General features: G+C 40.4%; 1 protein-coding gene across 8 annotated transcripts in view; it reads right to left on the bottom strand.

The window, feature by feature from the left end:
• BBS9 (Bardet-Biedl syndrome 9) overlaps positions 1–13,278 on the bottom strand; it is a 483,985-nt gene that overhangs the window by 74,697 nt on the left and 396,010 nt on the right. For all 8 annotated transcript variants that reach the window (XM_060108887.1, XM_060108894.1, XM_060108892.1 and 5 more), the window contains one exon: positions 6,500–6,722. In XM_060108887.1, coding sequence (XP_059964870.1) covers positions 6,500–6,722 — 223 coding nt within the window. The remainder of the gene's footprint in view (positions 1–6,499; positions 6,723–13,278) is intronic.

Below are 13,278 nucleotides of genomic sequence, written 5' to 3'. Positions count from 1 at the left end.
GGTAGAAGGATAATGTGGGTCTATTTAGTAAGGAGCATTGTATTTCAGGCTTAGAACTTGTGATTTAATGTGGTAGGTAACACCTGTTGAATATTTTCAAGCAGAAAAGTAACATACCCAGATCCCTATTTTTCCAAAGAAACTCATATTCATGGAAAAGTATAAATTCATTATGGATGTATATAAATTTAGCTACAAGAAAGGAAAATCCATACCATTAGCCATCACTATGCACTTCCTCATGCCCACCTCACCCCCAGGCCTAGGCAACCACTAATATACTTTCTATCTCTATGAATTTGCCTATTCTGAACATTTTGTATGAATGGAATCATATAATATATGGTCTTTTGGACTGGCTTCTTTTACCCTGCATAATGTTTTCAAGGTTCATCCATGTTGTGGTTCTTTTTATTGCTAAAGAATATTCCACTGTATGGATATACTATATTTATTTATCCATTCATCATTTGAGGAATATTTGGATTGTTTCCACTTTTTGATTATAATGTTGCTATGAACATTCAGAAGTTGTTTGTTTTTGATGGTAGTACTAAAAATAAAAGAGGATTTTTAATACAAGAAGACTATTGGTAGGTCCTTTTAGTAGTCTGAATAGGAGATAAGAGCATTAGTAATGTAATGGCAATGTGGACAGTGAAAAGAGATATATTTGGGAGGTGCTACCATCAGGTTTTGGTGACTGACTGAACATGGAGAGGAAAGGAAACAGACTCGAGATTGTTTCTGAGGACGCTGGCCTGGGCATTGGGTAATATCATCGACTGAGATCAGGCACACTGTAGGAGATGAGTTTCATTCAGGCATGTGGAATTGGAGAGGACTGTGGGGTGCTAATGGAGACGTGAAACGTGGAAGACGCCAGACAGAAAGGTACAAATTTAGAAGCACATGGAATTCAGGCGGTAGTTGGATCAGATCGTCCAGGAGAGCATAAAGATGGAATACCAATAGTCAAGAGACAAAAAGGAACAAGAAGGCACAAAGCAGACTGGAAAAGACAAGCCTGAGGGGGCCAGGAACAGTTTCCAACAGTGAAAGAGAAGCCAAGGGATGAAAACGTTCTAAGAAGGAAATGGTCTCGCTGAAAAAGGCTGCAGAGCAGTCAAGGGGGTTGTAGGCAAAGTGTTCACCCAATTTAGCAATTATGAAGCCACTTGGGAAAAGGTTAAAAAAAGTGCTCAGAGATCAATAACTTGCATGATTTGGCCTACTTTTGGAGAGGAGAGGCAGAGGTAGGAAGGAGGCAGAATCCATAAACTAGCTGCACAAAGTCCTGCAAAGTACTTGGGTTTATCAGAACTGAAATACAAACAAGCCCCATAAACACAGGTCATTGCCCTTGAATAACATAAAAGTCATTAATTTCCTGATTTATGACACCAATCCTTGTTTTTTCCTTACCACCACTTCTGATACAACTATAGTCATTTTATTGTTGGCATTTTCTATCACAGTCTCTTTTTACAGAAGTTATATACATTATTTGTACAAAAATGTACACATTATATAGAAGAGAAATAGCAGGAGGACACTCAGACACCACCTATAACCGTGGCACTTAGGATAATTATCATTAACACACACCTCGGTTTATATGCTTCTGGACCAGATTTTGAGACATGTATCACTGAAGCTCTGTCTTTTGCTTTCGCCTTTACTGACTTACTTAGAAAGACCTACCCTGCACCTCCATGTCTATGTATCTACCTCTATTTCATTCTATGTTTTTGTGTTTCTTTTTTTTTTTACATTTATATCTCTTATCCATCTGAAATGTATCATGGCGCACAGAATGGGCTAGGGAATCTAACTATTTTTTCTCCAAATGGTTGGCCTGCTCCCAGAAACATTTTTCAACTAATTCACCTTGTCCACTCTCCATTGCTTTGAAATGCCACATTAGCACATGAGATCAGAATTCAGGCTAGCACCTTCTAAATTCTTACATACATAATTTGGGGGAGGGAGGGATTCTCCTACTTACAGATGCTCTAATTATCCCAATTGTAATCATCAAAAAGCAAAAGCATAATACAAAGATATTCACTCAAAAACTAACTGGCCACTTATAAAATTAGTCTCTACTCCAGTATCTTTCCACATTTAACACTAGAGGAATCCCCATCTGCTATCAACTTTTTGTATTGGTTCATCTCTCACCAACTGTTGGAAACTGTTGCAAATACAGCATAAATGGGCTGCAGAGGGAAATTACAAACCTTACAAATGATGCAAGATGCAATGCAGTTAAAGTGTTATTAGAGAACCGCTTGTATCACATGCAAGGACAGTAACCGGAGAAAATCTGGCAACTGAGGACAGGAATAAAGACGCAGATGTAGAGGATGGACTTGAGGACACGGGGAGGGGGAAGGGTAAGCTGGGACGAAGTGAGAGAATGGCATGGACATATATACACTACCAAATGCAAAACAGATAGCTAGTGGGAAGCAGCCACATAGCACAGGGAGATCATCTCCTTGCTTTGCGACCACCTAGAGAGGTGGGATAGGGAGGGTGGGAGGGAGACGCAAGAGGGAGGAGATATGGGGATATATGTGTATGTATGGCTGATTCACTTTGTTATAAAGCAGAAACTAACAAACTATTGTAGAGCAATTATACTCCAATAAAGATGTTAAAAAAAAAATCTGGCAATTGGTCCAGTTAACAATGAAGAGAAGAAAATTGGCTAGAATGATGATAGATGTTTCTGAAGAAAATGGTTTGCAGATCAAAGAAAGATCCCTAGGAAAATGGATAATGCCTTGGAATATTTTTTCCTAAAAATTACCTTCTTTGTGAAGGTGCTAGTTAGGCCAAATGTGAGTGTCTGTCATCATACCAGAAACAAAGCAAAAACAAAAACCTCACGCAATTTCTTCATTGCTGTCTCTAAGAATTGGCACAAAATTGCAGGCATAACATAAATTTTGGCAAATATATGATAAACTTACTGTTGATTTTAATTTTACTCTTTTTCAAACACAACTTTTGTTTTCCTAATGAAAACAATGAAATGTTGGTTCCAGTTTCAGGTAGTCTTTTTCTGATACCAATTAGTCTCGAACCTTCCATACTTTAATCAATATAGCAATCTAAGGTAAACCTCAGCCTCAAGCACCTGCAGGGTTGCAGCAAGTAACAAACAGGTATGAGAAAGCCAGCTAGGAAACTAAAGGCATACACATTCAGATTTTTTTAAAAACACTACCCTGGTGGCCCTCTGTAACTCTTGTTCTAAGGGTAGAATACATACCACTGAGATTAGAAAAAGGACAGTTAATGAAAATGCAATATTCCCCAGCTGAAAGATGTGAATACAGAGGTACAGATAAGAAAAATACAAGTTTGATGGTTCTGTAATAAAAAGAATACCCAATAAAGATTAGGCTAAATCCTGATAGAGAAGCTGAAGGTTGATAAAGGCAAGCAGGAGAAATGTGAGGCAAAGAAGTCCATAAGGTAATTCCCAGTGGGAAAGATTTTCAAATTCTGGACGCCAGGGAGGATGTTGTCATCATGGCCTTTACTGGAGCAAAGAAAGGGCACATCCAAGGTGCTGGGTTCATAAAGTCATGAGGCTAGAGAAGACCAAGAGTTTTTTATTCTGAGATTCATCTGCAATTTAATAGGGGTAAAATTACACACATCCCTGCCTTTTAATATCAACCACTAAGTCCCTTCATCTTCCTAGCGCCTTCGTTACCTCAGCTGTTAAGAGAGGGAAGTAAACCAGATGATTTCTGAGTTCCTGCCCAGCTCTTAAAAGAAGATCATGTCTGTGAAAAATGCTTGTAATTGTATGCTTATGTGTTCTAATCTACTCCTTTCTAATACGCTACTTTACCTTCACATATTCTGAAACAACTACTATAGCTAAACATCATAAATTTCACAACTACTGGTTTGAAGCAGAAGTAACTCAGAAATAATCTCTGTAATAATGGTACCATGTCACCTAGTGAGATAATAAAAATTAAGCACAAAGCAAATACAGGGTAAATCCTTATTATATTCCTCATAGCAAAGAAAAGAGACTGTGTGAAATTTCTGCCCTTTTCCTCCCACAATCCTAGGCCAATTTAAGTGAAAACAAGGCCAGATCAAGAATAGCTCACACAGGAGGAGGCTCTGGCTAGAAATATATTTGTACCGTGTGGTCTGTGTGGTCTAGAGGGAAGCACAGTGGGCTACAAGATTTGGATTCTAGACCTAACCCTTCCAGTAACCATGTAACTCTGGGAAAGATATTTAGCTTTCCTTAACTCCATTTCTATTTGTAAAACAGCAATAATTCTACATGTTTCTTCTACCTCAAAAACGTGTTAAGTACAGAAATAAGTATGTGAAAAATTTGAGCTCTATGGAGGAAAGGTATTATAGGCAATAATGGAGCATGGTAATGACGAAGAGCACTGATTTAACAAATTTTAAGAACTCGCTATCATGATTGGATATGGCAGGTGGGAGGGAGAGTCACTCAACTAAAGTCAAAAAGTGGGTCATCATTAAGTAAAAGCAAGCAATTATGACCGCGACAAATACGCACAGCCTCAATCTCTCCAACGGGATGAACTCGGCTAGACTAGCGTGACAGGCACACACCTGGTTTCCAGATTCCTGGTTTGTGAACAAACACACTTTCCACCTTCCCTCATTTTTCCCTCCCTTCCTTCTCTTCCTCCTTTCCTCTGCCTCTTCCTTCCAAACATTCAGAAATTTTACATCCAGGGTTTCTAAGGACACAGTCCTGAAGTTGCTTCCAAATCTAGTTATTTAAACAAATGTCTAAAGTTCTATAATCAATAAATGTGACTAAAGAAGCATCGTTTCTCTCCAGGTGTCCAGGTGTTTGCTCACAGCAATGCCACCAGACTCCTAGTGGCTGTTCCCAAAGAGGCTCCAACAAGGACGTGGGGAAGACAAGGCAGGGCTACCGAGGCCTGCACTGACAAACACACCAGCCAATCAGGGGGTCAGTCCATCTCTTTTTAAGCTTTCCCTTTTATGTATTTGGACTTCTCCCTCAAGCCTCCTTTGTTTCTCCAATTGGCAAGAAAGGAGGGAGAGACATATACTGATTGCTGATTATAGTGAATATTTTTCATTTACTGTCTCATTAAGCCTACATATTTATTTCTTAGGAAAATCATCCTAACAGTGGACAGAGATGGATGAATCGAGGCCCAAGAACCAGTTAGGAGGACGTTAACAAGGGCAACATGAAGAAGACCTAAATTAAGACAAACTATTAGAACTGTTTCTAAGTAGGAAGGCAATTCTATTCTGAGATGCCATATTAGAAATATTATTTTGGAATGGAAGTTAGGTTCTGCCTGTGTATGATTAAGGCAAAAAAATTTTCAAACCATAGAATACAGAATCCCATGGTCCCAAGCCAGCCGTTCCCTCCACCCCAAATTTATAAGGTGAATTATGCATACATCCGTACAATGGTAATAATTATAGTTTGAATTTTTTGAGTGTATCTCTGTTCCAAGAATTGTGCTAGGTGCTTTACAAACATGTAATGCCCTGGGAACAAGGAAGGCATTATTATACCCACTCTGAAAGGAGAAACTAGACTCTGGAAAGTTAAGAAACATATCCAGGTCATATGAGCGGTAACATCAGCATGGGGGGGGGGGGTGGGCAGTAAGTGTGCGAAACGCATGTAAGGAGGAAGATGAAAAACTCGACACCACTTTCCCATACTATGGTCCTTGCTTTAGGAGGAAATAGATGCTACCGCTGCTGCATTTAATAAATTCATTTACTTTTGCTCCTTGCTGCTGCCATAAAGAGAGACACTAAGTAGAGCTAAGCGGGACTTGGGAGCTGGGGCCTCTAAAGGACCGAATGCAGCGCTATTGATGGCTCAGCCCCTCTGACTGTGGGAAGGGCTGACTTGGATGCCCATGGTCATCACTAACTGCCCAGGTCTGGGCAACCTGGATCTCTCTCCCCCTGACACATAGAGGCCTCAGCCTTGAAGCCTGCTCATGTCTCCTGATCTCCAGTCTCTCTTTGTCTCTTCCCCCTTATTCTGGTGACCACAACCAGGAAAACAGCAGAAGGGATGGGACTCATCTGGACTATATTAGCTGCTTGTATTATCCTATTTACATTTGTGAAATATGGTATCGTGAGATCACATTTAGTAAAATTTTCCTTAAAAATAGTTTTATTCTCTAATCCACTTTTTATTGGTTAGAAGCAAAACAAAATGGATCATATATTTAAAAGCAGAGGGAAGAAAAAAGACATACCATTCTAGAAATGTCTAGCAAGCAAATACCCCAAGAATATTTATCCAAGTGGTTACCCTGGGATATCTGAGGGGAAACGTGAAAGCAATTTTTTTGGCTATCATCACTTTAATATGAAATGTAAACCCCAAGTACAACCACAGGCACATTCCTTTAATTTGGCCGAAGTACAGTTGTTTTGGGAGCATGAATGGAGCTCTTACCTGGCATGACCATGGTCTGCGGAACCGCTGCGTCAGTACTTAGGCAGAGACGTCCACCTTTGGCTAATCGATCGCACAGCAAGGTGATATGTTTCTTCAATCGGCTTGTGTCTTTGGGTATGCTCAACTGGCTGCTGAGGTTCAAAGCCTGCTCCTTGGAACTCTTCGATAGGCAGGTCTTCAAAAGGTGGGAAATAGCAGCATCCACCGTTTCTTCCCAGCCCTGGATGCAAAAGCCAATTTGGAATTTATGCATAGATGACAAATGAGCAAAGTAAGCACTCTACTGTTAATCAAGTTATTAGATTATGAGTGTTTTTATGTCCCAGTGCTGGGGACTTGTTAAGAGCTTGGTGTCTGGAATATTCCAGACCAGTCTGGTTTTAAATTCTAGCTCTGTCAATTGTTTGACTTTGAGCACATTACTTAATTCCTCTTAGCCTCATCCTCACCTACAAATGAGGATAATAATATGTATCTCCAAGGGTTGGGGTGATTAAATGAGATGGTATATGAGAAGCTTTTAGCCCTGTGCCAGGCATGATAATCATCATCATCTCAGGTGTACGTATGTTTGATGATCCAGAGAGTGAAGCCCTAGGATTATAGTTCATTTTGCTGCTGAAGGAGAACCAGCCAGGACAAGGAGAGACTGGGGGAAACTGGAATGGAGAGAAAACCCTGATGTCTCTCTCAGCTATTGGTTCCACAGCCTTGGGTTTGTAGGCCAAAACCAGAGGAGCTTTGTCAAGAGGGATTTTGGGAGACACAAGCCTATCCAGTCCCACTCCCGTGCCCAGGTGACCAAGAGTGACAAGAAGTGAGGAAGTGAGCCGTTTACCCCCATTTGCTGGGAACAGTGTGGCTGGGCTACAGTGAAGACCATGAGGAGTGCAGTGTTACCTTAGCACCCTGCAAGCTGTAATTCTAGAGATATCTATGGTGGGCAGGGACTGCGGTGTCATCACAGAGGATTGAGGAAGCACCACCCTCAGGTGGGTTCAGATAACAACAGAATGAGAAGCGGGAGGGGTCTGCTTATGCTCTCCCATCAGACATCCCCAGGGGCCCCCAGAGATAACTGGATATGAGTTTCGGGGGTCTGGAGGTCTTAAGCAGCAAAATAGAGAAGTGTGAATGAAATCTGGGTATTATTGCCAATGTGACTGCATTTGTACCCAGAGGCTGGTGAGACCTAGAACACCACAGGCTTGACAATGAAAGTGAAATCATAAAGGATGACACTGAATGACTATCCTCATAGAATACTGCAGAATAGTCCAAGCCCCTCACATAAGGGGTGAGAAACTTGAGACTCAGGTGACTTCACTCTTGGTACCACTCTATCCTCAACCTTATCAGTTGAGCCACCTTTCAAATATGCAAATTGGATTACATTATTCCTAAACTTCAACTCCTAAAGTCAAAAGCTCAGTTTAGCGTATAAAGCACTTTCTGCTCCAGCTCCTGCTCTGTTTTATTCTCTGCCTGTCCATCTGCACCCACACTCTCACCCTGGCCTCTACACATGCTCAGCCCTCCTGCTGCAATGCCCTATCTCCACTTGTTACCTGGCCAACTACTACTTATGACTCAGCTCAGGCACTGCCATCCAAGCATCGCATTCATGGGCCCTCTCCAGGACTCTGAGACCTCACACACCCAGGTCCATCACTGTACTCCTCACCCTGTGCAGTGGCCACTGTCTGCATGCCTGGTTTCTCCAGTGCCTGGAGGTCTCCGCACCCCTAGCACCGTGCTTGGTCAAGAAATGTGTTTGCTGGATGGAGAGATGCTGAACTAGGATCTTAGCATTGGGAGGACTTTGGAGATCTTTAGTTCAGTCTCATGGGATGTTCCCTGGAATACAGTAGCAACCATCTGCCTAGGTATGGTTGTCCCCAAGATCCAAAATTACTACTTTTGGGGGCAGTTCATTCCTTTCAGGGACATGTGTAACCAGCAGAAAGCTATTCCTAAACTGAGCCAAAATCTGCCCCGTTGGCCCTTATCTATCCTCCAGAGCCATGCAGAATAAATCTAACCTCTCTTCTACATGACAGCCCTTTATATCTGTGAAGACAGCAATTCTGTACCCTCTCCTCCAGAATAAACATCCTCAGTTCCTCCAGCTCTTCCTTATATAAACATGGTTTCAAGTTTTCTCTCCATCCTGACCACTTGTCTTTGAATGAGCTCCAATTTTAAACACTTAAACATTTATACAGCTAACTAGAGAACCCCAAACTGACCCCAAGACACCAGGCTGGGGATGGGAGTGCAGGGTGGAAAGAGCCGCCCCCCGTTTACTGGGAGCTCTCCCTGCCAGCCTGGCCTCTGGTTGCCTCTGCTCTCTTGGCAGCTGCACCACACTCCTGATTCACAACGAGCAAACAGATGATTAAGCCTCAGGCCTTTTCCACACTCACCACACATCTTCCTTGTAGGCTTAAGCAGCTGGTTCTTTAGACCAAAGTGCAGGCTCTGTATATATCCACTAGAGAACTTCTCGCTGATTGCCAACATCAGGATTTTTTACTCTATTGACCCATTATAGATGGCAAATTAGGAAACAAATTAATTATTTTTAAGTGAGATGTCAAAGGCTATAAAAACAGCTTCCTATCCCAAACCACTGAAGAATAATAAACCTCTGGTTACTACAAAGACGTCTCTATACAAATATCAAAACCTAAACTAGACAAATATTTAAAATTGAATTGTATTTCAATAATAATGGGAAGAGGTAAATTAAGACAAAATAGTAACCCAAATGTCATTGGAGAGGACATATTTTCAAGTTGTTTTTGAAGCCGTTGATGACGACCTCTGGAGTATAAGAAGGAAAAATCCTTTGTATATAATTTGGCATTTGTGTGCTCTGTGGTTATTTCAGCATTAAAACAGTTCCCACTACTTTATAGACTATTCATCTAAGCAAACTACTGTTTTCATAAGTAGGTTACAGTAACATATTAGATAATTTAAGTAGATATGGCATTTAGTTAATATAGAGGTACTACAGAATTTCCTTTTCTACTGCCAACTTGCAGATCAAGTCAAAAACCATGTCATGTTTAGGTATTTGGCATGGATATTTCTTTAATATAATGAGGCATGATGCCAATACTTCAAAAATATTGTTACTGAAATACAGGGTTATTATCTGGAGGGCCTGAATTGCTACATAAACTCAAATATGATAATAAAAAGGAATGTTTATGAGACAAAAGAAGAGCCTTAAAAATGCAATGTGATAATCCACTGATCAACCATGTAGCATTCTTACCTGATAAAATGTGAAACAAAACTATGTGGGAATCTAGAATCTCAAGTATGAGAAGTACATTAAAGATAAGCTATTTTAACCACCTTTTTGGTGTTTGAATCCATTACCTTTATTTACAGCCCTTAAATTGGTAAGTCCAATATTCAGTTTTAATGTCTAAACACACACACACACACACACACACACCCCCCATATGCACATACCTGACCTTTATCCTTTAAAGTTGAACACCAATTGTACTAATAGTTGAACATCAATTGATGTTTATCACTTGAACATCAATTGCCTCTCCTAATTGCAAGAGTGAAAGAAAATCTTAATTTTGGTAAAATGGTGCTAAAAAAAACATCTGAAAGGGAAGAAGCTACTAAGCAAGTGCTCTTTGGTGATAGTTGATATGATTTTAGTTCTCAAATCCATAGCCTAACTCTTAAAGTCCCAGTCAACCCACATATGGCTTTTAGAAAACGACAGTAGGTGTGAAGTTACAGCTATAAATGTGTGACTAAATCCATAAATAAATTTAAATGTACATGTTACTCTGTTTTATCTTCTTCATGGCCCTTGTCAGTACTAGAAATTAATTTATTTACTGGGCTTTTTTGTGCTTACTATATCTAGTCTAGTATTGACAACTGAGGTTCTGCTTTGTTCCCAAGGTCTAGGCTCTACCCCATGTGGTAACTTAACTTTTTGTCTTAGTCCTTCTACCTGAGCCCCTACATTGGGAGCCTGCTTAAAGGGTCACTCCTTAAAGGACTGGGCTGCTTTGCTCCTGCCAAATCCCTTCCAAGGAACCAGACCTAAGGCCGTAGCCCTGCTGCCTGACTTCAGTGCCAAGTTGCCTGCTGCGTGCATTTCCCAACATGGCTTTTCATGTTTCACCTGCTTGTTGGAGGGTCCTATATGCCATGCTGGTCCCAGATGCCTCTCTGTACCAGTGTGATGCCCCATTTCTATGAGGAAGCTTTTTAAATTCAAGGCCTTAGCCTCTGCTAGCCTGTTCCTCCTACTGCCTGAAGTCTGAAGTCAACTGAGCTACACTTTTTGCTATCCAGAGACCGTACAGACATGGCTGAGTTTCTGACTTCCCTGCTCTACTTGCCCTGCTAGTCTCCACTGGTCATTGTGCCTAAAAACCAGTATAAGCAAGTGGCTTTTCAGAAACGGTAAGATGCAGAAAGTTTGACCAAGTTTGTCAAGTTAATTTCCTAGGGTATCAATCAAAATAACCAAAGAAAAAAATAAACTAAAACAGTATTCTCATGCCACCTGCAAATTAAAACAGCCGAGTTGAAGATAACTGCCCCAAGGCTTCTGGATTTTGACTTAACCTCATTCACCTCAACAGCTCTTCCCTGTATGACCTTAGATAAATCACTTAATCTCTGTAGGGTATATCTAAGGTCTCCATAAAACAGGAATAACACTGTTTGCCATGCCAATTTTACATGAATGGTAAGGCACCCAAATCTTAAGCAGAAGATACTATGGCATAAGCACGTATATTCAATACTACTTTTTTTTAAACCAGAAAATACAAATACACAATTGGAATCCAATGTGAAGAGTAATGTCTTTAAACTTTTATTCAAACAAATTATAAACTTCTGCAAACTTATGTTTATAACAGAAACACTACCACATCCGCAACTATATAGGGAAAAACCACACAATGCCATGGTAGCATTTGTTACCAAATGTGCACACAGTTAACTCTAAGGGAGAGAGGAAAGGTTAAAAAAAAAAAAAAAGAAATCTGTGTAAAGGAACAAAAGGAGATTGTGTACCCACATCCCAGGTTTCAGTTGAGAAGAGAAGACTCTCAGAAATGGCCTGTCTTACATTATACATTTGAAGGTAAAATGACCTGTACATCGTATTCATTTACTTGAAAAAAAGTTGTATTAAAGAGAAATAAATTTCCTCTTGAATAGATGTAAAGGATTCACAATGAAAAGTCTTTGGTATTTATGATTAATCTTATGATTACTATTACTTTGTATTGTATCATATTATAATTAGCCAAGATAAGGAAAAATAATCAAATGAAGGGTCATTGTAAACTTAGGTACAAATAAAACTTAGTTCTTTAGTTGTAAATTAAATATTTTGGAAGATATAAGAATTTTTCAGGATTTATCTAGGTTCAGATTATTTCTAAAGAATAGATTTTATTCAGTGAATCTTCCTTCATTCAAAGGAGGGCTTGAAATGTTGAGCTATTTACCTTTGAAGAGTAAAATAACTCTTTGAACCTGAAACAAAATAAAATAAAATTTAAAAATGAAACCAAGCTGGGCTTCCCTGGTGGTGCAGTGGTTGAGAATCCGCCTGTCAATGCAGGGGACGCAGGTTCATGCCCCGGTCCGGGAGGATCCCACGTGCCGCGGAGCGGCTGGGCCCATGAGCCATGGCCTATGGGCCTGTGCGTCCGGAGCCTGTGCTCCACAGTGGGAGAGGCCACAACAGTGAGAGGCCCACATACCGCAAAAAAAAAAAAAAAAAAAAAAAATGAAACCAAGCTGTATGGCCTACGTGGCATCTTAATGAGTTTAAAATTATGTTCAGTGGTTTTTATAAAATATAACATTGAAAAAAATCAGCTTAAACTTTTTCAACCCATCACTAATAAAATGAAGCACTCCCCAATATCATCATCTTTTAATCTTAAACTGAAGTGATTTACTGGACTTCAGTATTGTCATGATTCAAAAGCTGTAAAAATCTCATTCAGATTTTAACCAAAAGTAGAACAGGGTGCCAGCCTTATCAACACAGCATTGTGAAAAATAAAGCACGTTGCTTCCTATTGGATGAAAATCTAAAACCTTTTTGAGAAACAGAAGCTAAGCAATCTTCACGGAGTTTAGCAGCAGTACAAGCAGAAAACACAAGGATGCTTCCAATCAACCTACTCTGATACTTTTTTTTAAGTTATGTTTTGCTAAGAAATTTGCATTTGACCTATACTCCCATTCTGACCCCAAAGATTTAGACAGAGGAAGGAACACAAGTAGATTACCTGAATTATCATGAAACCTGATCCTGGATAGCCGTATTCAATTTTAAAACAAAGCAAAACATTAATGATGTCCCACATAGCCAATCATTTTTTAAAAACTAAATTTATTTATTTTTGGCTGCATTGGGTCTTCGTTGCTGCACGCGGGCTTTCTCTAGTTGTGGCGAGCGGGGGCTACTCTTCATTGCAGTGCACGGGCTTCTCATTGCAGTGGCTTCTCTTTGTTGCGGAGCATGGGCTCTAGGTGCACGGGCTTCAGTAGTTATGGCTCGTGGGCTCTAGAGTACAGGCTCAGTAGTTGTGGCGCATGGGCTTAGTTGCTCCATGGCACGTGGGATCTTCCCGGATCAGGGCTCAAACGTGTGTCCCCTGCACTGGCAGGCGGATTCTTAACCACTGCACCACCAGGGAAGTCCCTAGCCAATCATTTTGACTAAGCATTAAAGTCTGCTTCAGGCAAAAGCT

The sequence above is a fragment of the Mesoplodon densirostris genome, chromosome 9, assembly GCF_025265405.1.
Source record: "Mesoplodon densirostris isolate mMesDen1 chromosome 9, mMesDen1 primary haplotype, whole genome shotgun sequence".
Lineage (NCBI taxonomy): Eukaryota > Metazoa > Chordata > Mammalia > Artiodactyla > Ziphiidae > Mesoplodon > Mesoplodon densirostris.
The sequence above is the reverse complement of the archived record's forward strand: the minus strand, read 5'-3'. Positions and strand labels throughout refer to the sequence as shown.